General features: G+C 38.8%; 1 protein-coding gene across 1 annotated transcript in view; it reads left to right on the top strand.

Moving 5' to 3' along the window:
* Positions 1–23,752, top strand: part of dgki (diacylglycerol kinase, iota) — a gene marked incomplete at its 5' end in the record, with an annotated part of 67,412 nt that extends 43,660 nt beyond the window's left edge. The window contains 25 exons of the mRNA XM_080051384.1: positions 947–1,042; positions 1,877–1,959; positions 2,585–2,645; positions 3,102–3,215; positions 6,060–6,185; positions 6,956–7,034; positions 7,423–7,478; positions 8,013–8,075; positions 9,137–9,210; positions 10,228–10,339; positions 10,446–10,532; positions 12,028–12,140; positions 13,379–13,441; positions 15,145–15,245; positions 16,095–16,174; positions 16,406–16,450; positions 17,236–17,305; positions 17,804–17,844; positions 17,977–18,101; positions 18,652–18,677; positions 20,731–20,768; positions 21,436–21,556; positions 22,084–22,120; positions 22,557–22,656; positions 23,634–23,752. Of these exons, the coding sequence (XP_079907510.1) occupies positions 947–1,042; positions 1,877–1,959; positions 2,585–2,645; positions 3,102–3,215; positions 6,060–6,185; positions 6,956–7,034; positions 7,423–7,478; positions 8,013–8,075; positions 9,137–9,210; positions 10,228–10,339; positions 10,446–10,532; positions 12,028–12,140; positions 13,379–13,441; positions 15,145–15,245; positions 16,095–16,174; positions 16,406–16,450; positions 17,236–17,305; positions 17,804–17,844; positions 17,977–18,101; positions 18,652–18,677; positions 20,731–20,768; positions 21,436–21,556; positions 22,084–22,120; positions 22,557–22,656; positions 23,634–23,741 (2,019 nt within the window). The 3' untranslated portion in view covers positions 23,742–23,752. The remainder of the gene's footprint in view (positions 1–946; positions 1,043–1,876; positions 1,960–2,584; positions 2,646–3,101; positions 3,216–6,059; positions 6,186–6,955; positions 7,035–7,422; positions 7,479–8,012; positions 8,076–9,136; positions 9,211–10,227; positions 10,340–10,445; positions 10,533–12,027; positions 12,141–13,378; positions 13,442–15,144; positions 15,246–16,094; positions 16,175–16,405; positions 16,451–17,235; positions 17,306–17,803; positions 17,845–17,976; positions 18,102–18,651; positions 18,678–20,730; positions 20,769–21,435; positions 21,557–22,083; positions 22,121–22,556; positions 22,657–23,633) is intronic.
* Between the last annotated feature and the right edge of the window lie 905 nt (positions 23,753–24,657).

Below are 24,657 nucleotides of genomic sequence, written 5' to 3'. Positions count from 1 at the left end.
CATGACAGAGACACAACAACACTCTCTTTAACTCTATATACCTTTATACTCGGCCGCGGTGGCAAAAGTACATCAATCCATTAATTGCTTACTTTACAACACTGTACAAATACTACACCACAAGCAGAATGTAGTAGTAGTAGAATGTAATTACTTTTTATCTTTGTCTTATTCTACTTTATTTTATTATTATTATTGTTCCTATTGCTCCGCAAACGCCTTTTGCATCCTTATGTATGTCTACATATTTTAAGAATTGACAATAAAGTTGACTTGATACTTGATACTTGATAGAAGTCCAGCACTCAAAAGTTAAGTGTGTAAGTAGTATCAACAAATATACACTGTTAACTTCCCTTGTTTTTTTGTTTTTTTTGTAACTAAAAAAAAATTAAATGAACACAAATATAACGTTGCATATGGGCTTGTTGTGCACATACATGTATATACTGTATGTACTGTATATGTGTATTTAGTATTTTAGTTTGTTCCTGTTCTTACTATTTGATCTAAATATTTCATTGTTTTCACTTGTTAAATATGTATTGCCCTTTCACTGCACTTTGTAAAATGATGAAATTTTAATATTATTATTTCATGAGTTTAAAATCTTTTAAAGACAGTGAAATATTCATTATAATTTCCACAGACCTCAGATATAAGGTGATTGTTTGGCATTAGTGTTTGATAAATGTCTTTTTTGATAATCAAAATAGTTATATTCATCATCTACTCCTGTATAAGGCTTATCTTATTTTATGTGTGTTTTTTGATTAGTATGTATTTATTTGATATGTACTTGCTCCTATGCATTTTATGTCAAGCACTGTGTAAACCATTGTTTTTGAAGGTGCTGTATAAATAAAGATATTATTATTATTAATATATTATGATCTTCATAAAATTATTTTTTTCTCTCTCCGTCCGTCTCTCATTCTTTCTTCAGGAATCTAAATGGCGCCCGTTCATGTTGAAGCCCCTCCCCTCTCCTCTCATGAAGCCCATCCTGGTCTTTGTAAATCCCAAGAGTGGCGGGAACCAGGTCAGAAAAACTAAATATATATTTTTGTATTTGTTTGAAATACCTCCAAGTTATCTTCATTTGAAGTTCCTGTAGTGTAGTTTCTACTTACATTTTTGGGGGGAGAATGTACTTGTATTTAACTATACGCCCTGGTTATTCCAACAAGTATCATTCAGTGCTACTCTATCTATTTCTACATATATTTTGTTTACTCATGTGTGGCCCTTCATTTTATGTGTGGCAAAAAATCTTTCTTCTGAACAATTTTGTGCAAGTGAAGTGTTACACTACTTTATATCAACATGATCTCGCATCATGACATTATCAGATTTTAATAATTGATGCTCGTTTATTAATTCACACCTCCACTGTACAGGGCTTAAGTTATTAAAATCCATGTGCATGACTTATTGAAATCTGCCACACGCTAATGACACAACGTTTAAATAGGTCATATAGCATTAGGTACTTTTATCACATAACCTGAGTTACAGCTGAAATTATTTTGGTCATAAAATAAATAACTTAATACATCTTCATCTCATCACTTGATATTGTGGAAAGACTTGAGGCAGTGGTGGATGATAACTAGATTCTTGTCCTTGAAGGCCACCGTAGCTTCTGTAAATTCTCTGAACGTGAGGGGTTAGCAAGGGAGCGTTGCGATCTACATTCTCATCACTATTTGACACCAAAGTACACTGTTATTACACACTGTACCTTTTAATGTATTCTAGTCAAGTGTTAACACCTAGAATTTCAAACTTTTCCTGCAATTCTATGTGTGTTTTTACCAAATGTTTAATATTAGTAAAAGCCTTGTTTTATGTGTATCTCTGTGTCTTCCAATAGGGCGCCAAGGTGTTACAGATGTTCATGTGGATCTTGAACCCTCGACAAGTCTTTGACCTGTCGCACGGAGGGCTGAGAGAAGCGTGAGTACACTTCCTGTTATGGTGCATCCACACCAAACGCGTTAGGGGCGTGAGGGGCGGTCACTTTACATACAAAGTCAACGCGAACACACGCAAATTCAACTCGGGCGGCAAGTTTCAGTTCACTTTAACAAGCCTGGAATAGCCTGACTGATGTTTGTACACTGCTGTATTTAACTAGAAAGCAACTCATGAATGTGATAGGAATATCACTTATAGAGATGATTCTAAAGATGATTTTAGTCATTTTGTACTTATGTCTTGATTTCATATAACATTATTATTAACAATTTTCCCCTGTGAGTAAAATCGCTGTGTCTTCTCACTGTGAATGTAGTCATTATCCTCTTTTATATTCAGATACGCTGCTCATGTGTAGAGCACTTTCATAAAGGAGCAATTACAGCCACTTTACACCAACCAGCAGTTTCCTTATGCTGAGAAAAGACTTTTTTATTTCACATCCAGCCTCTCTCTCTCTCTCTCTCTCTCTCTCTCTCTCTCTCTCTCTCTCTCTCTCTCTCTCTCTCTCTCTCTCTCTCTCTCTCTCTCTCTCTCTCTCTCTCTCTCTCTCTCTCTCTCTCTGTATGTCTCTCTCTCGCTCTCTCCCTCTCTGAATGGTCAGGTTGGAGTTGTATCGTAAAGTGCCAAATCTACGGATCCTTGCCTGTGGAGGGGACGGCACGGTAAGACTATATTAAATACAGAGTAAAAATAAGCAATATCTACATTTTAAAAATGAATCATTCTTTTTTGAATTACTGAAGGGATCCTATTATATATATAACCTTAGTTTTTAAATTTTATTTATGCATTCATTTCATTTGACACATTATTTTTTGTCTTGTCATCAAAGAGTTGACATACACATGTGAATGTGGCATAATCATTTATACTACATATTTTCTATTCTAAATCTCTATACATTTTGTGCGTGCATCCCTGTAGGATAGTGCAAATAACAAAAGCATTGGTAAAGACGCTAAATATAATAATAACCTTCATGAGCAATGAAAAAGCTAACAGCAAAAAAATGCAATTAACAGTTAAAAAGTACTTAAAAAAACATTCTGTGTGTGTGTGTGTGTGTGTGTGTGTGTGTGTGTGTGTGTGTGTGTGTGTGTGTGTGCGTGCGTGTGTAGGTGGGGTGGATCCTGTCGACTCTAGACGAGCTGCAGATGAGCCCCAAACCTCCGGTGGCAGTACTTCCTCTGGGAACAGGAAATGACCTCGCCAGGACGCTCAACTGGGGCGGGGTGAGTTCCTCCTGCTATAGCTCCTTACACTAGGGGCTATAGCTCCTAGCCTTCCAATCCTCGTACTTCCCTACTATTAAGTATGCCAGAAAAAGATTTAGGATGTCCCAATACATGCCCATACATACTCAATTGTAGCAGCCTCTCCTCCCTTCTACTTCATTCATTCACAAATGTCTGTTTTTGTGTCTGTTTAAGGGCTTGGAATTCAGTTTGTTTATCTACATCAAGATTAAAGTTGGATGAGAGCGTTATAATCTATGTAGAGTTATTGCAGCTGGAAAATGACATTCAGACACAAAAAAACAAATAAATAAATAAAAGTGGCATTAAAGTAATAAAACTACTATTCATACACTATATATACTGTATGAGCATTAACAGGCGATCTAAAATAAAAGGCAAGGCTATGGCTTAAAGAAATATATAAAATAATGAAAATATCTATGTATATGTAAATACATATCCCATAAGGTTATGCACACTGACTCAAATAGAATATATTTCTCTCTTCGACAACTCTCTCACATTCCAGGAAGTCTACGACAGTGTACTTCCTGTGTATCTCATCCTCTGAACTCTGACATTTAGCCATTGTCTGACCTCTCTGAGGCCCAACACATCATGTAGAGATGACAAGTACACACACACACACACACACACACACACACACACACACACACACACACACACACACACACACATATCATGTATGACATGAATGACACGCAGTCGCTGCTGACGTTCTAGGAGTTCCTTTTAATTCATTGTATCCTGTGTCTGTTCTGTGTCACTTTTTTATGCAGTAAAAACCATATAAGGACAACACAAAATCATGGCTTAACTAGCGGAAAACACACACACACACACACACACACACACACACACACACACACACACACACACACACACACACACACACATACAACGATACACATTGCATAACTGCACTGCACCATAGAACAATAGACCCTTACATGCACCCACTAGCCATTTTCTTCCATTATGCGTTTCTGTAGACCAGAAATGGTGACTTATAGCGCTGATCATAAAACACTCTAAAATTTAAAAACCTGAAATATTTTTTCCACATTTGCACATTTTCTCCTGATAATATCAAACGTTTTCCCCATTCGTTTAACAAAGAACCATTTCATAATTCATATAAACATAGATAATCGGCGTCATTTATTTTGCAAGGGGGCAAGAATGAACCCTAAATCTTAGATAATAATGTAGTTTAGTTTCCTTGAATGTGCTGTGTGCTGGTGATGGCCCAAGGACACTAGAATGACTTTGGCGTAGCAGGAGAACAATGCTGATAGAGCCCTGATAGAGAGAGAGAGATAGAGGCTTTGAAGAGAGAAATGGGGCAGAGAGAAAATTCATATCTACCATGTTTGCAATTAGTGTAATAAGTGGCTCTGCTGTGCGTCTGACTGCAGGCTTTTTATCCACTATCTCTTTGCCCTTCCTATCATTCTGTACTCATGGTTTATTATTATTTGAATGACAAAGTGGAATGGCTACAGATAAACTTGTTGTACATATTGTATTTTTTTATATCTTTCCGGCTTCCTGCTGACAAATGTACTAACACATACACAACTAAACACACACAGATACATACACACAGATACATACACACACACACACACACACACACACGCACACACACACACATACACACACACACACGCACGCACACACGCGCGCACACACACACACACACACACACACACACACACACACACACACACACACACACACACACACACACACACACACACACACAGCATCTATCCTTTCTGTCCTCTTCTCCTCTGACACTCCATTGTGTTACTCACCGCTGCATCTCTCTTACCTCGCTCTGTGTGAGTGTGAATAAGCCTGTCACTCGCTGTGTGAGCTCTGCTGTGTGTGTGTGTGTGTGTGTGTGTGTGTGTGTGTGTGTGTGTGTGTGTGTGTGTGTGTGTGTGTGTTAGTGTGTGCGTGCGTGCGTTTGTGTGTGGGTGAGTACGTGCGTGTGTCTATCTATCTATCTATCTATCTATCTATCTATCTATCTATCTATCTATCTATCTATCTATCTATCTATCTATCTATCTATCTATCTATCTATCTATCTATCTATCTATCTATCTATCCATCTATCTATCTACTGTATCTATCTATCTATCTATCTATCTATCTATCTATCTATCTATCTATCTATCTATCTATCTATCTATCTATCTATCTATCTGTCTATCTGTCTGTCTGTCTGTCTGTCTGTCTGTCTGTCTGTCTGTCTGTCTGTCTGTCTGTCTGTCTGTCTGTCTGTCTGTCTGTCTGTCTGTCTGTCTGTCCATGTTTTCCCTAGAATTACCTAAATGAATAACTCCACTTAATTTTTCCTTTTTTTTAAAATGTTTTTTAACCTTTTAGTTTCAGCATCAACAAATTAACACAACTAAATTAATTCCACATCAAAAGTGCACTTCAATTCAACCACTGAATCACCCGACAACGAAACAATTTCACCGGAATGTCCGCTGCCTACTCTAGGAGCTTTTTATGGCATTAAGTGTTCTTCTCTTGGAGCTGCCTGCTGGTAGTGAAATAATATTTGTTTAAATATCCATTTTGAAGACATTGTTGTTGAATATTAAAAAGTTGTTTCAGAAGCAGATGTTCTGGTGCTTTTTTCATCAAAATGATCACAATAAAATGTAAATTCACTCTGTCTGTCTGTCTGTCTGTCTGTCTGTCTGTCTGTCTGTCTGTCTGTCTGTCTGTCTGTCTGTCTGTCTGTCTGTCTGTCTGTCTGTCTGTCTAACCATCTATATATCTCTCTCCCTGCAGGGTTACACAGATGAGCCGGTGTCTAAGGTTCTGTGTCATGTTGAAGACGGGTCTGTGGTGCAGCTGGACCGGTGGAACCTTCACGTGGAGAAAAGTGCCGTACAACCAGAGGACGGCACGCAGAAGGTCAGAGGATAGTGTGTGTGTGAGTGTGTGTGTGTGTGTGTGAGACAAAAAAATAGTGAGACAAACAGTTGGTTACCTATACAGTCATGCAAACATTATACTTATGGAAATACACAAGTTAATAAAGTAACAAGGCATTAAACATCTCATAAGGTCATAAACACAATCCATTTTTACCAGTGTCTCAAGAATTTACCAGCGTGAGGATTTAGCGAAAACAATAATTTCTTCATACATTAGTCAGTCTGTACAGGCTTTCCTTGCTGGAGGTTTCGATAAGGGTTCCCCTTTAACTTGAAGATTAGGCCTTAAAAATAAGTTGAAGATTTGTAAAAACATTTATTATATTATATTATATTATATTATATTATATTATATTATATTATATTATATTATATTATATTATATTATATTATATTATATTATATTATATTATATTATATTATATTATATTATATTATATTATTATTTGTATCTTTAAAATGGAACGGCTCCATTGAACTTTGCATGACTGTCTATCTTGGTCTAGAAAATCAACACCTTACCTTTTAAATAAAAGGCCTTGTGATTGGGACAGATACAATATTTGCAGTGTAAATAAACAAGTGACCAGAACGTGCATATTTTGACATGAGAACCACTATATGTATGGACATAAGAAGAGCCTTTGAAAGGCACTGTACAGTATACATAAGTGTCTCAAAGCTGTCTATGTGAATACATGTCATGCATATACCCTCACTTTAATATATTTTTCCCTGCGTCCTCAGCTTCCTCTGAATGTGTTCAACAACTACTTCAGCCTGGGCTTTGACGCTCACGTCACGCTGGAGTTCCATGAGTCCAGAGGTCAGTCACATCTATTACTGTGTGTTTCTCTTTCTTTCTCTCTCTCTCTCTCTCCCCCTCTGTCTCTCTGTCTCTCTCTCTCTCTCTCTCTCTCTCTCTCTCTCTCTCTCTCTCATACAGTTCACCATTTCACCATCTCACCCCACGTTAACTCTCTTTAGATTCCATTAAGCCCTTCTCTTTCCCTGTTAATGCACTGTGTGAACCTACTTCACTGAAGGAGCCGAGCGGGATAGAATAAAATATTAAAAAGGACTCGTTCCCATGCACACACAGGCATTCATGCATGTTACAAATGAGTTGGATTTTTCTTATTATAGTCTGTGTCGTTTTGTGAGATTTTTAATTTAAAATATTCTCCCTCTTTTCTGTGATTGTGTCTTTCCAGAGGCCAACCCCGAAAAGTTCAACAGTCGCTTCCGCAACAAGATGTTCTATGCAGGAGTGAGTGTCCCACTTGGTTTTATAAATCAGATGAAAAAAGGAAAAATAGACAATCTACTAACTGCAAGAGAAGTGGGGTTACGATAGAGTAGCATGCAATAAGAAGTCATATTATCCTCCAGCAATGCCACATTTCATTTCACTCACTAGTTATTTTAAAGTAAAAGTACCAAGTAATTTTAAAGTTTTTAAGACGTGTTAGAGAAATCTTAAATGTAACTTTCTGGAAGCTGCACAGCCTACAGTGTATCTGGTAGAGGACGACAGATGGGTGATAGTTGAAGATGAAGCATGAATTTATTAATGGGAGTTACTGTATCTCTTTTTAATTGGCAATGCAATGCGATCAACTGTAATTCTGATTGATTGGGTCCGTGTGTGTGACTCTGTGTGACTGTGTGTGTGTGTGTGTGTGTGTGTGTGTGTGTGTGTGTGTGTGTGTGTGTGTGTGTGTGTGTGTGTGTGTGTGTGTGTGTGTGTGTGTGTGTGTGTGTGTGTGTGTGTGTGTGTGCGTGTGTGTGTGTGTCTCTGCAGGCTGCGTTCTCAGATTTCCTCCAGAGAAGCTCCAGGGATCTGTCCAAGCACGTCAAAGTGGTGGTGAGTGTGAACACACGCTCTCTCTCTCTCTCTGTTTCACTCTCTCTGTCTCTCTCCCTCTCTCTCTCCCTCTCTCTCTCTCACTCCCTCTCTCTCTCTGTCTCTCTCCCTCCCTCCCTCTCTCTCTGTCTCTCTCTCCCTCCCTTCCTCTCTGTGTCTCTCTCTCTCCCTCTCTCTGTCTCTCTCTATCTCTCTGTCTCTCTCTCTTTGTCTCTCTCTCTCCCTCTCTCTATCCGTATCGGTTTCCGTGTCGACATGTGGTGATTAAACGGACCGTCCTTCAACTGTTATTGTAACATCCACCATATTGAATTCTTACTAAATGCCTCTACACTCTGGCTGACCGCTGACCGCTGACCTCACAGACAGGGAATAGTGCCACAACATATATTTTTCATAATAAAATGCTGTTACATTTCTGGATTTATCATCTAAAAATGTCAGAAAATAGTAAAAAAAAAAAAAAAATCTGTAATTTGCAAATTCTAAGTAAACATGTTTAAATGACTTGTTTTACAAATCTGTTTGGTCCAACCCAAATATGTTCAGTTTTCTATCATATATACCACTATCAGAATAATACCAGAAATGTCTTGTGTAATGTCTGATCTTTGACCTTTGATCAGTATGACTTTAAAAAAAAAGTTTAAGATCGAGACCGAGCAAGAACATTGAAACTGCAAATGAAAACAGAGAAGTGAGAGTGAAGCTTGATTAGCAAAGCAAGTAAAGGATCTGAAAATGGGTTTTTGTAGAGATAAAATCAGAAAATGTATTATAAGGGCATGTACCCCATTTTGTCTGGATTTATTTATAATTTCCACATGGTTAGGTTAAGGGTTGGATAGATGGGTAGTTTAATTATTTTTATACTTTTTGCCTCTTTTTTGTGTATTTTTTTCCCTCTCTTCTTTACCTTTTATATTATGGCTGTAAAAAAATTAAAAATTTAAATTGAAGCAGTTCCTTATTGCGTATAAATGTCAAGAGAAATGCACAAATGCTTTCAATAAAAGAAATATTTGAAATAATTTCCACTCTTCTGTCTGTGTCTCTCTCAGTGCGATGGTACAGACTTAACCCAGAAGATCCAGGAGCTGAAGTTTCAATGCATCGTGTTTCTAAACATTCCCAGGTGGGTCAAGAAATAAATAAAAGAAAAACTTGACACAATGTGGCTGTATAGAGCTAAATAAACAAAATGTTGACTATAGAGTTTGGTTGGTTCCCTCTTTTTCGTGCGTTTTATTATTAATAAAAAGAAAATACAATGTTAAACATATAAAAAACAACAAACAAACAAAGAACATCAGAATCAGTCATGAACAATGTTAGTCGCACAGTTTGAAAAGTGATTCAATTGACTAGATGAATGAATCATAATGTAACATCTTGCCCTTCACATTTCTTCATCTCTAAATATTGAGTTGAACTGATATATTTTATGTCTGACATTTTGCATCAACATGTTCAAATTTTTTCTACGTGAATATATACAATATGATACAATTTTACTTCATCGTCGGAGCAAGTCTGAAATTAATCTTGCATCACAGCAGCTTCACTTTGCAACATAATTATTCTCCAGTGTTAATCTCCAGAGTATAAAAGGCTTGAGCCAGCAATAAGGGAAAATGATGAGACACTACGACTCTCCAGTGAATACCACACTAATGATATTTCTTTAAATGGGTTGGTAGCTCCTTCAGGCAGGAACAGGAGCTTCATATCTCTCAGCTTTTGTTCGCTGGTGTTTTACAATATGTCTGTCTGGTTAGAATACTGAATTTTACAACCAATTCACTACCTGTGGTGAGGAAGAAATCCCTATCATCATGGTGGAAGATGAGACCGATATTATGGATTTGTTTGTGGAAATTGATACTCTGGGTCTTTAACCTGCCATCGGTGTATGAATGGGTGAATGTGGTAAGATATGTAAAGCGCTTTGGGGCTGAGAAAATCGGCTAGAAGGCGCTATATAAGTCAAGTCCATTTACCATTTAACCTCAGTTAGCTGATCATGTGTCATCCTGAAGTGGTGACATGGCAGGCACAACATTCAGTCATAGAAAGATGTGTTATTAATTGAATTTTTTAGTGTTGTACATTTTTTGATTTATGATACAATATACAATATGTGTGTGTGTAGGTACTGTGCTGGCACCATGCCGTGGGGAAACACAGGCGACCACCGAGACTTTGAACCTCAGCGCCATGACGACGGCTGCATCGAGGTCATTGGCTTCACCATGGCTTCACTGGTGAGGCAAAATAAAATAAAATACAGTAAAAAAAAAAAAATATGGCGGATAAAACAAAAGCAATGTGTTATATTTTAATGATCTTCATTACCCCATCTTCCACCAGGCGGCGCTACAGGTTGGTGGTCACGGAGAGAGATTGCACCAATGCAGAGAAGTCGTCCTTTCTACATACAAGACTGTACCGGTTCAGGTGAGAGCACACACACACACACACACACAAACACACACACACACACACACACACACACACACACTCACACTCACACTCACACTCACACTCACACACACTCACACTCACCTGTCTGCAAAGTGTAGTGAGTATAAAATGTGTACATGTCATGTAGATTTTTGCAAATATTACCTTTCCACCTTTAGGAAAAAACTACACTAAAAAAAAAAGATTTCAGGACTGCTGATAGGACAATAACAATGGAAAATCTTTGTCTTGCATCCACAACACAGAGCCTGAGACATTAAAAACATTCAACTCTTGGGCACTGCGGTGGCGTAGTGGATAGAGCGCGTACCATATTGGCTCCAGCCTTCAATGCAGTGGTCGCGGGTTCGAATACGACCCGTGGACCTTTACTGCAGGTCATCCCCCCTCTCTCTCTGTCTCCCTATTTCAACTCTGTACTGTCTAATAAAGCCAAAAATGCCAAAAAATAATCTTTAAAACATTCAACTCTGTTACTAAATATAAACACATTATAAATAATACATGAGTATTACAGTGCGTCACCATTTTAAAACGTGACGGCATATTTTCATGTACTGAGAGTTATTCTGCGATGTGTTCAGAGCTGAGAATAGCTGGGCTTCTCTCCAGTGGCAACAGTTTTCCATCTCAGGAGGAATGTCAGCTATGTCCACGTCAGAAAACATAAAGTAAAAAAGCTAAAACAGTTCCATTATGACTTGCATGATTTTTCTTTAAGAGGAAAAGGTCAGAGCGGACGGGGTTGGGTTGGGTGATTGAATGCGTCCGTCATTTGTGTCACTGGGGCAGAATCCACTGAAGTGTTAGCTGAGCATTTCTGCTTTTTGAATGGACTCATTCATGTGATTTTTCCTGGTATGAATTAGTTAGTAAGTTGTTTTATTTATGGTGTCATAGACTTACAAGTTCCTGGCCCATATGTCGAGAGAGAGAACATTACTTCTTACGTATGACATGTACAAATAGACAAACAGAATCCACAAAATATTCATAAAACTTTTTTTGGTTGTTTAAATCAAAATGACATTACACACTTAAAAGTATTTTTGCCATGTGAGGTTTACATTCAAAGTAACTGACCAACATGCTGCTTTTTTTTAAAGATCCACATTTTTATTCTCAATTGCACTTTTTAATTTTATTGCGACTTGCGACTAAGGAGACTGATTAAAAGCTCATGAGTTAATTTCACATTTTTAATAACAGTATAATACGCTGACATAGAAACCACAATAGTTCACAATGTTTCATGATTTATTGGTAGAAATCAAGTAATTCCATGAAATATCAGACATTCAGCACAGAACTCCCAAATTGCCAGAATAGAATTATCAAAATTTCCAAATTTTGTCAGTCAAATGAGGCTCCTTCAAACAAATAGTCGACTATTTAGGATCCCCCAAACTCAATGTATTAATAGGTATAAATTAATTTGTATTAATTTGTTTTGTGCGTGTGTATACAGGTGGATGGCGAGCCTTGTCGACTGGCTCCCTCTACACTTCGCATCTCTCTGAGAAATCAGGCCAACATGGTCCAGAAGAGCAAGAGAAGAACCTCTGTGCCCCTACTCAACGAGTGAGTCACCACACACACACACACACACACACACACACACACACACACACACACACACACACACACAACTAGGCCAGCAGCAGTGTTGTAAAAAGCTACGGGTTGCACTGAGTGAGTGAGTGACTCATAGAACCGTTTTAGTGGAGTAGAGCTGACATTCTCTCCTATCAAATGTCCCTTCAGCCCTTAACCAAACCCGCAATCAAAAGGAGCGATATGTTTGAGGTCCACTCACATTAGTCAAAACACACACACACTCTCTGATAACATAGTGACATGGAGATACTGTGTGTGTGTGTGTGTGTGTGTGTGTGTGGTTTCCCTCCCTTCGACCGATGTGTTAGCTGAGAAGACATACACACAAGAAGGCGTTTATTGATTTCTTCCCCAATGTTACTGTGTGAAGCTGTTTGGCTACTAACACTCCCTCGACCCCTGTATCACTAATGATCTGTCATGTATATCTCTGTCTATATGTGGCTCCACTTACAACTGTGTGTTAAGAATTAAAGGTGGAGTCAGTGATTCTGGAGAACGCTTGTTGACGAAATCACTCTTTTGTCAAAATCGGTGAATATCTCCTCATGAATCCATTGTTAATACACAGACTTAGCTCTGTAAACGGGCATGTTGCTTGGTACGGTGGACCAGACCCCCTTTGTTTACATACCATGAGTTTACAGAGCCTAGGCTGTGTATTAACATCTTTTTTTTTTTCAGCGCACACACAGTACGGACAGGTAGGGGATTGTAAGAGGGATACTCACAGATTTTGACCAAAAAGTTATTTTGACAGCAAGCGTTCTCCAGAATCACTGACTCCACCTTTTAATGTGTGCACCAGAAAGGGAGAGATACAGTAGAGAATGAAGTACTTCTTGCTGAAGTTGCAGTAACTATTGTCTCTGCCTGACTTACTGCAATGCTCCTGTATTCTGTGCTATCAGTGTTTGTCTGACTTACCTTCTGGGCTTCTCTCTCTCTCTCTGTCTGTCCCTCTCTTCTCTTCTCTTTCTCCTAAATATTTCTGGAATTTTTATTATTTAATATTTTTTCCTCCTACTCCTCTCTTTTTTCTCTCCATTCTTCTTCCTCTCTTTGCTCTTATCCTCGTTCCTCCTCTCCCCTCTGTGTGTGTGTGTGTGTGTGTGTGTGTGTGTGTGTGTGTGTGTGTGTGTGTGTGTGTGTGTGTGTGTGTGTGTGTGTGTGTGTGTGTGTGTGTGTGCGTACAACGGTAGTATTCAGAAGGTGTGTGCAGCTGATCTGCGCCGCCTCTCTGCTCCCCCAGACTCCTTCTCTGTGTAAGTACCTCAGCCTCAGCCCTCTGTCTGTGTGTGTGTGTGTGTGTGTGTGTGTGTGTGTGTGTGTGTGTGTGTGTGTTTCACTGTGTGTCTGTGTGTGACTGTTTGTGTGTCACTGTTTGTATGCAAGTGTGTGTCTGTTATCATTTGACCCGGGTTCAACCAATATTTGATTTGAACATATTGATTGTATAAGAGATATAGACGTGTTTCTTACCACTGATACAATGGATAAGATGCAGTTCGGTTGAAACCAACTCTTAATCAAGGGTATTTTACTATCATTTACTTTACTGCACATTTTTTATTGCATCACTGTATTGTATCTGCCCTGACATCTTTTTACCTTTGGCTTTGTCCAGCACAATGACTTCAGCTAACCCTTTACATATTCACACCCATTCATTTTATCTAGTGTTGACTTCACTGCATCAATAACTTATTTATGTGACAAATTATATTTAGCCTTGGGGCAGTTATTTTTAGAATCAATTTAGTGATCAAATATTTATTTTGATTAATCATTTAGTATGTATAAATTAGCATTTCTTATCATATACTGAAATGCAAAAAAACGACACGCAATGAGCTCTATTTGCAGCATCAGTCTGTACAATAATGCTCCACTGTTGGACTTCAGACACTAATGTATTGGTTGAACCCAGGTTGTGTTGTATGGTGTTGAATGTTGTTTTGTCCTGTGAGAGAGAGAGACAGTACTGGCGCATGCTGAAGCCTCTCACGTCTAAATGTTGCTTCATGTCTCAGTGATTCTCCTGTTGTCGTCCCTTTACCTTCAACTCAACCCTGAGCTGCTTCTTATAACACCTGCACTATTCCTACACTCTCACTGGACGTACATGACCCCCCCCCCCACCCCACACCCACCTTCACCATAGAAATGTGTGACTGAGGAAATCATACATTTAAAGCTATAGTGCGTAACTTATAACAACAACACGGTCGGTGCATCTACATGGGGTAAGCCCGCTGTACGTCCAGGTTCATTTCTTAGCAGTAGAATCAACGACTGAAACATTTCTTGGGATTTTTCTGAGCTCCTGCACCAGTGTCAGGGGCGACACCAGTTTGTAAATGCTGCCATACTGAGAAATACAGAGAGTTTTGTTGAGCTGATAGGCTTCATCAACTTTGTGTCAACTTGTTTGGCGATGGCTTGAATGTAACAAAAAAGTTACGCACTATAGCTTTAATGCAAGGCGCTTTCTGTTCCTTTGCAGGTAAGGTTTTGAGCTTTTGAGGCTGTGGGATTGTGGGTAAAATGTGACATCAGTTGCTGTGTGACCAACAGTGTTTTCTCAGTGTAGTTTTGATTATGAAAAACCTTGGTCCTGAAGTCAATATTCTACATTTATAAAGCTCCATCCTCGCTAACACTATTGCAATGCCCACAACCATTGACTATAAAATGTGTGGGCCTGTTTCAAACTCACACACACAATCAGGGTCGACTCGCACAGCACTTTATCTTAACTGTGAAAACGTTGTAGTAACAACATCTTAGTAACTTGAACATTGTGGACATCTAAGGTTGGAGATGGAGAAAAGTCATTATGTTGCAAAAGCTCAGATCTGTTTTGTGATGTGAAGTGTGTGTGTGTGTATGTGTGTTTATGTGTGTGTTTGTCCGTATCATTGCACTGTGTGTGTGTGTGTGTGAATTGTGTGTGTGTCTCTTCCAGTCCTCACGCGGTGCCCGATCGCCTGCGTCTGCGTGTGAACAGGATCAGTCTGCAGGAATACGACCGGCTGCAGTACGACAAAGAGCGACTACGAGACATCTGTGAGGCTCTGTGTGTGTGATACTATACTCAACTACACACTGGATATTATCAATGTTTTACACCAAGTCAGATATACTGTATATTTGGAGGTGGTGGAGACCAAAAACCGAATAGGCTACTTATGTTGCAACTGTTTAGTTTAGTTTAGTTTTAGTTTATTTTGACGGACAAACGCTATAAAAAAAATCACGTAGTAGTAGTAACAAACAAAATACATGTGTGGGTGAGGCAGAGACCTGTACAGGCTTATATAGAAACCAGACCCAAAATACAATTCCATATTAGAATACAAAACACAAGCAGATGAACACACACACACACACACACACACAAAGACACAAAGACAACATGTTTACCAAATCAACCTTACAAGGTGTTTAAATGTCAGTACTTGTTTGTAAAGCACATCAAACTGGACTTTCTTCGATTTCCGTGGGGAGGAGCCCGGTCAAAGAAATTCCAGGCCAATCAGCGCCCTGGGTTCTGACCTAACGTTCATCCCTATAGTGGAAGGCAGCTTCTGATTGGTTCATGTAGTCATCAATCTAGCCTTGTGAGACCAGCCATATCTCACGGCCTTATACGTCGATCCATGTTGATATCAACAACTACAAGAACCAATCAGGGGCTGCCTTCCATTAACTGACAGGAACTGGACTCCTCCCAAAAGTAATTGGAGAAAGGCCATATTAGTCTGCTGGAGAGAACCAATGTGAAGCTCACACACAATAAGTCTGGTCTCACAATCCTATGTTTTGCCTCCCACAAGTTGTTAAGAATACAATTAATGCATTTTGACTTGCTTTTGCAATGCATTACAATCTGAAGTGTTTGTCCATGTATTACAGCCATCCCGGTGGGCATTGTGGTTGTCAGGGGCGACTGTGACCTGGAGACATGCAGACTCTATATCGACCGATTACAAGAGGCAAGATTTTATTCATTCATTTATAATGCAGGAACGATGGAAGGCAGCGTTTGTTTATGGTTGGATTATCAACTAGCATCAGTGTGAAATGCATTGCTGTGTTGTGTGTGTTGTTGCTCTGTGTCTCTTTTCTAAAATATCTACTAATTTGAGTGAATCTATATGGAAGTTTTTGCTGTTAATGCTTCTGTGTGTGCGTTAACCTTGAAACCTGTGTGCTGTGCTTGCTAGGACTTACACCAGGCGCCATCTACTGGCCACAGAGTGCACTATCAGGTACACTGCTCTCAGCTGTCTTTACTGCAGGGGAAGTTTGGTTAACATTACTCATGCAGGCTTTAGAAGTTGTCTGTTTCATATCTAAAATCTCATTTCAAAGATTTTTTTTTACATTGTTACATTTGGACATTTAAGATATTTTTAGTATTGGTGGCAGTTCCATAAAACATGAAAATACATCTCTGCAGTGGTGGATGATGCCATCTTTAGGAACTAGCTTCTTGTCCTTGAAGGCCACCGTAGCTTCTGTAAATTCTCCAAACGGGAGGGGTAGACACAGAGCTTTGCAATCTACATTTTTCACAACTAGATGACGCCAAAATACACGTTATTACACACTGCACCTTTAAATATTAGGAATTCTCACTAAAGACATATGAGATGAAGGTTTTACAGACTGATACACATGTTACCACACAAATTAAACTAATGTTATAATCATAATTAGTAGCAGGTGAGGGAACGGAAGAAAACCAATATAAACTACTTTGCTTCATTGTCCTGACTGCCTGCGTCTTGTTATTGATTTTTTCAACTGCTCAATAATTATAATCAAATTACTATTTTCTCTGTGTGGATTTCTCTCTCTTTGCATCCGCTCCATTCAAATAATCCCCTGTGTATACCTTTCTACTTTAACACTATTAGAGATGAAGTTAAAATTCAATGTGTGTGTGTGTCTGTCTGCCTGTCTGTCTGTCTGTCTGTCTGTCTGTCTGTCTGTCTGTCTGTCTGTCTGTCTGTCTGTCTGTCTGTCTGTCTGTCTGTCTGTCTGTGTTCAGGATGAGAGCAGAGGCCTCCCCCGCACCAGTTCCTCCAGTAGACTCTCTCCTTACTGGAGCTTCTTGGACTGTGAGTCACTGAAACACAACACACTAATACTGACCAATGAGGAAGTTATAAAGATTTAAAAAATGCTGTCGACAGTATCAAACTTTGTTTTGATTGGCTGAAAGCTCGGCTAGCCACAAAGAGAGATAATTCTATAGGATGTTTTGATTGTCTATCTGTGATACAATAGACATATTTCTTTCTTAAATACATATAAAGTAAAGTGACTCTTATTATTGGGATAATATCTTGATTCAAAATGATTTTGGTCAGGATAATTATGACATAATATTTCCATATCATCCTTGATCGATTATGGATGGTTACAAAGCGCTTTAACACATAACAGTAAAGACAGTCAAACTTAAATAAGATGAGATTATAGATAATCAAATAACTCAGTTAAAAGCCATGTTAAGTAAACTCCAAGCAACAGTAAAAGTCAATATCAAATCTCAGACCGTCCTTACATATATTTTACAACTACCCTCTGTTGACATGAATGTCTCTTCTCTACAGCCACATCAGCTGATCGCTTCTACCGCATAGACAAGGCTCAGGTAAACACTACTTATCACAATGCTCCAACCATTACAAGTACAGCCCTAAATTCCCTGATTTTGATTTAAAAAAAAGTTTTGTCTGCTTATGAATTCACTCTCCTCATGCTCTGTCTGTGTGTCTGTCTGTAGGAGCACCTGCACTATGTAACAGAGATCTGTCAGGATGAAGTGTTCATTCTGGACCATGAAGGACCCGCGACGGGACAGGGGCCGTCCACCGGGATGCCTGATCTGGTGGTGGACCCCACTGCAGGGTACGGCACCACAATAAGCTTTACATTTCATTTCATTGTTTTTTTTTTTTGTTTTTAAGATATTTTTTGGGCATTTTTATGCTTTATTGATAGTGCAGAGAGACAGGTGAAATGGGGCAGAGAGGGGAGTGACATGCAGAGAACGACCGCAGGCGGGAATCGAACCCGGGTCTGCTGCTGGGCCCGGCCCAGGAGGGGGACGCCTTACCAACTGAGCTAAAGGCGCCCCCTACATTTCATTGTTAACACTTTATTTAACCAGGTTAATCCCAAGCTTCAAAGTATTTTAAATCGTATGTATTGTCTAAGAGAGACCTGTTCAGATTCTTTTAAAATATTTATGAAAACTTGTACACTGTAAGACACATTTATTACACGTATGAATTATGTCATTATTGAATAAAAGAATGACATATATCCTGTATACCTTTTAATCAATATTATTTATGACCTACATGTTTTTTTATTTGATGACGTCATGATTATTCAATTATTAAAGTATGTTTTGTTTCTGTTGTATTTTGATTTCTTCTAAATTTTCTTTTTCCAGGACTCCTTTGACATCAGAAGAACAAGGTAAAATACACACTTCAATTTATAAAATGCATAAAAACTGGTTTGTAGCTGTAGTGTAGGGCGCCTCATAAACATGTCAAACCTGTTATATTCTTCAGAAAGCTATTATTTTGCCATTTCCTTGTGATTAAGTTGCATTTTCACTTTATATAAGAAAGATGCTGGATCGCTTGTATTTATGTCTAGTCCCAGAATACCTACAACACTACGTCAAAGTGAATAATAAGTATGTGTGTGTAAATTTGTGTAAAACCACAAAAATAAAAGTATCAACATCTTTTAAATTTGTATTAATAATAATAATAATAATAATAATAATAATAATAATAATAATAATAATAATAATAATAATAATAATAATAATAATAATAATAATAATAATAATAATAATAATAATAATAATATGTATTTCAACTTCCTAAATAAAATCTTTCGATCCCTCATAGGAATTTGGGAACTTTTTAAAACATCTTTCAGTTCCTTTCAACACCATTACACATTTCAGCTAGAAATAGTCAGGGGTTTTCCCATTAACATCCCTCGTAGGAACTCTGTAGCTATTTTAAAACAGGTGTAAGTTTAGTTTTTTCCCCGTGAAACAATGGCTCCTTTAGTATTCTTCAAAGTCCTATTCTGGAGAAGTGATCGGATGTTTACTGCCAGCTGGTTTCCATTGTTGTCACGGTGATTCTAGGGACTCTCCGGCTCACTTATCCTCCTGACATGTCCCAACATGTTTCTAATGTTTGACCTCTTTCAGTTTCACCAACAGCAAACAACACCACACATATACAGTAGAGTGGCACACACAGGCATGTTAGAAGCATACACATGTCTTCTGAAGTTACTGCTTAAAGGTGCACAACTTATTCAGTTATGAGAATACACCTTAGAAAATGTTCACTTCTCTGACACACCCAAAGTTACAGTACATAGTGCACCTTTAAATAATAAAAATATCCACATTTACAGTTCATAATAAAGAAAATGTATAATCAAACTTTTGAATTAAGCAAACAAACAAATGAAAAATCACCTTACCCTTTACCCACATACACTTTCGCACACAGACTTACAGGAAACGTTCACATATTCATAACCATTATGGTCTGTCTATTTTAAAAAGGAAAGGACAAGCGTTTACTGTCCTTCTGATACGTTTTGATCGCGTGGTTATAATTCCCAGAATCTAAAGTTCAACCGTTTCTCAAACACATCTTCCACATTGTTTATATTGTGAGTCACTTTCTACTCAACCTTGACTACTTGCGTCATGTTTTCCAGTTTGCTTCATCTTGGGGTTTAGTTTTACCAACCTTTTGTTACCTGCCTCCGTGCAAAACAAATAGACCAATTGGAAGTTTTTACTTGTAAGATTCTAACTACAGAGTTGTTATTTTTCACATACATTTTACAGTCGTTTTATATTCAGTGAGATACCGCACAGTCACTGGTGCTTTGGCCTTTTGATGAGTTCAAGTAGATAAAACATGGAGCTATTGTTTACTCTAACTCCCAACACAAATGTACATGTCTTCTCTCTGATAACCTGGTTAAGAGAAGAGGCACGTCGTTTAGCAACTCTTGTCAGTTTAACGGGTCATACTAAACGAAATAAAAAATATTTTAAGATATCTTTATGATATGAACTTATCTGCTACTGGTAAATCAGTTTGACCTTTGTCTCCTTTACTGGTTTTATAACACAAGCGGGCAGGACATAAGTAGCAAAGTGAAACAGAAAGTACAAAGATTCCTGCAAAAAAACTCCCTTTTTTGGTGAAGACAATGGCTTCACTTTGAATATTATTATATGTTTCTGTTTGGCACGCAGACAGACAAAGGTAACGGGGTGGATCCTGTGAGAAAAATACCTGGTCATCCAGACAGCGAGATATTTCTAAGAAAGAGGAAGATGTTTACAGACAAACATAAGTCTATGGGTAAAACTAAATGAACCAGAATGATGATATCTGTCTGTCTTTGTGTGTGTGTGTGTGTGTGTGTGTGTGTGTGTGTGTGTGTGTGTGTGTGTGTGTGTGTGTGTTCACAGCACTGCTGACGGCTGCAAGCACAGGGGATCTTTCAATGGTAAAGTCCAACCTCACACACAGACACACGTTTGTATGGCTATATACTTGTGAGGACATTCATTGACATATTGCATTCCCCTAGCCCCTTACCCTAAGCCTAACTATCACATCTAAGTGAGAACCGGCCAAAATGTTCTCACTTTTTTAAAATGTTGACACTCTTAAGGTCTAAAATTCAAATTGGTTCTCAAGAAAAATAGTTGTACAAGTACCCACACATGCACGTACACAAAGACACAGACACACACACACACACACACACACACACACACACACACACACACACACACACACACACTGAGGTTAATTAAACTAAACCACAGTCTGTCTCACCGTTTATGACGTGGAAATCCGTTCTTTTCTCAGCTGATGAGAGAAATAGTGACTCAGCATTAAAACAACTTTCACATTCAGTCCCAGACAGTGACACAGCATTTTCTGCATTATTGAGGGACACAGTCAAACTTACTATATAACTATAAATGCTCTTTTTTTACGTTTCCCAAAGCAACCATGAAGCCATTTCTCTGTACACTGAAGGAAAATGTTATGTTCTTTTTTATGAAGCATGTTTTATGGACATTATGTAATCGTTCATTTACCATTCAATATTATACAAAAGTGTGTAAACGACTGTGTGTGTGTGTGTGTGTGTGTGTGTGTAGCTGTCGGAGTGTGCGCGTCGAGGCGTCAGTTTGCTGGTCAGAGACTCTGGAGGATGTTCATCGTTACATAAAGCAGCTCATCACGGACACACAGACGTGGTCGGCTTCATACTGCAACAGGGTGAGGACGGGCATGTGTATGAAATGATATTAAAGGTGCTGTACACTGGGGGCGCCTTTAGCTCAGTTGGTAGGGCGTCCTCCTCCCGGGCCGGGCCCAGCAGCAGACCCGGGTTCGATTCCCACCTGTGGTCGTTCTCTGCATGTCACTCCCCTCTCTGCCCCATTTCACCTCTGTCTCTCTGCACATCAATAAAGCATAAAAATGCCCAAAAAATATCTTAGAAAAAAAAAAAGTGCTGTACACTCATTTATTTAGTATGTATTTTACTTTAGTATTTTTTTCCTTTTCGAGGTGGTTGTTTGGTTTGTGTCCTCGTTGTGATGGTGCAGGTGTTTGTTTGTGTGTGATGTGAAATAAGACAAAACGGCAATAAATATATTGTGGAAGAAATAAAAGGTTCTGTACGCTGCACTTTATACAGATAAGTCACATTCATGACCATAAAGAAACAGCCCTTGATTGCAGTAGTAGTATATTTTCAATAAACAAAGCTTTTATATAATATATTTCCTCTGTGTCTTCAGGTTCTAAAGTGCTGCTGGATTTGACGGACAGAGAGAGGTATGTCGGCTATTTTCAAATAATTCTTTTACTAAAGGATTAACTTTGTAGTTTTTATGTTTCACAGGATTTCCGCACCTCCTTTAAAAGTTAAAAAAATATAATTTGATTGAATGATCTGACTTTAAGGCCTTAAAACGGTCTAAATGCCATTTTTTAACAGTTCTTAGAACTGGTTTGATAATTTAATCAGATCAGATCATTATTTATTTATGATTGAGGTCACTGTGGCAATTGCTCCAGAGATTTCTATCAGTAGTTAAAAACCTGCCATGTTATGTGACATTTTGCTCGCTCTCACACTATCTAATCAAAAGGACATCTGTGTGTGTGTGTGTGTGTGTGTGTGTGTGTGTGTGTGTGTGTGTGTGTGTGTGTGTGTGTGTGTGTGTGTGTGTGTGTGTGTGTGTGTGTGTGTGTGTGTGTGTGTGTGTAGAGGGGACACTGCGTTGCACAAAGCCGCCTCAGAGAAGCAGCACGCTGTGTGTCGGTTACTGGTGGAGGCCGGGGCGTCGCTCGACAAGACAAACTTCCAGGTAAACACACACACACACACACACACACAGACACACACACACACACACACACACACACACACACACACACACACACACACACACACACACACACACTTTTACAGTCAGTCCAGCTGAGTCATATCACAAGACCAGCATGACTGGTAAATGTTTGCCAGAGAAGTTTCCATTTTTTTTTCCCGACTCTGTGAGAATGTGTCCCTGTAAAAAAAAGAAAAAAAGTATCCTTTGTGTGTGTGTGTGTGTGTGTGCGTGTGTGCGTGTGCGTGTTAGATATAACCTCTATCCTAAGTGTGTGTGCAGGGAATGCATTGTGGTAAAGTCTCCAACAGGGAAAGTCCCAGCCATGTCTAAGGAATCTTACAAGAATTTACTGTTAGCTCTGTATCAGTTTTAGATCTACAGCTGACTCTATACGTCTCTATTGTTTGTTTATTTGCTCACAAGATGTCACTAAACCTCACTTCCCTGTATAGACATGGAAACCCCAGAGCGTGAGAAAATAAATCAAAACAGAAATATAAAATAAAGAAAAATCCTCTTTCTTTTGGTGTATTTTGGGGGTTTTCAGACTTTTTTTCTTTAGTAGTAGTAGCTGGTACGGAGAGCAAGAGTAATGATGTAACATTTCAAGATAAATTGACCTAAAGTCATTGGTTCAACCTCTGTGGTTTGGACTGTTATTTTCACAAAACAAGCAATCTAAATTTTCTGTCATATGACAACTTGTCTGGAATTGTAAATTACTTTTTCTGTATATCTCGTAGATTAACTGATGAATCAATACGCTTTGTGTGTGTGTTTGTGTGTGTGTGTGTGTGTGTGTGTGTGTGTGTGTGTGTGTGTGTGTGTGTGTGTGTGTGTGTGTGTGTGTGTGTGTGTGTGTGTGTGTGTGTGTGTGTGTGTGTGTGTGTGTGTGTGTGTGTGTGTGTGTGTGTGTGTGTGTGTGTGTGTGTGTGTGTGTGTGTGTTCATCAGGGGAAGACAGCAGTGGACCAAGCGGACGGAGACTCAGAGCTCACCACCTACCTGAAGAATCCCAAACGACACACGACCTCTAAGGAAGACCTGGAGACTGCTGTCTGAGGCACACACACACACACACACACACACACACACACACACACACACACACAGTCACACACACACACACACACACTCCACAGACGAACCAGAGGAAGTGAACTTTTGGAGGTGATTTTAATGCTCGACTATTTATTTGTATTTATTTATTCATATTCTATTTATTGGTTGACTGATTGATTGAGTGATAAATCGATTGTCTAGGACTTGTAATGGTTCAGGATGCAAGTGCACTTTGAGCAGCTGCCGTCGTCGTGGGAACAGAGAGCGTTTATGTTGGTCACTTTCTCTCTCTGTGTGTGTTTGCTGCAGCATTCTAAAGCAGTTTGAAATCATTTGAAAATAATCAAAATAACGTCAAATTTTTATTTCAGAACTTGATATGTTTGTTTACTTTACCCCCATGAATACCTGTTGTGCCAAAGACATTTCATCGTATATATATATTCCACTAATGTTACCATGTGCTTTATTTTCACATTTTCATCAAATCTCCCAAATTTGTATGGAAGTTATGATGCTGTTTCATCCATTATGTTTCCCCGGCTTGAAGCTGAATATCGAATTGGAACTCTCTCACGTTTGGTCAGTACAGAAAGAACGAACAACTTTATTTAAATTTTTATGGCGCCTTTTCAAACCAGAACGAGTGCATATAAACAAACTAGAAACTGCAACAAATTTTTTCATTTATTATTTTGTGTGTGTGTGTGCGTCTGTGTGTGTGTGTGTGTGTGTGTGTGTGTGTTTGTGTGTGTGTGTGTGTGTGTGTGTGTGTGTGAGATAATAAACCCATTCCATATCAAAACCTAAAGAAGTGTGTGTGTGTGTGTGTGTGTGTGTGTGTGTGTGTGTGTGTGTGCGCGCGCGCCGTGTGTGTGTGTGCGCACCGCGTGCATTTGTCTGTGTGTGTGTGTGT

This window comes from Ammodytes marinus (assembly GCF_949987685.1).
Source record: "Ammodytes marinus genome assembly, chromosome: 22".
Taxonomy (NCBI): domain Eukaryota; kingdom Metazoa; phylum Chordata; class Actinopteri; order Uranoscopiformes; family Ammodytidae; genus Ammodytes; species Ammodytes marinus.
This window is presented reverse-complemented; position numbering and strand designations above follow the sequence as displayed.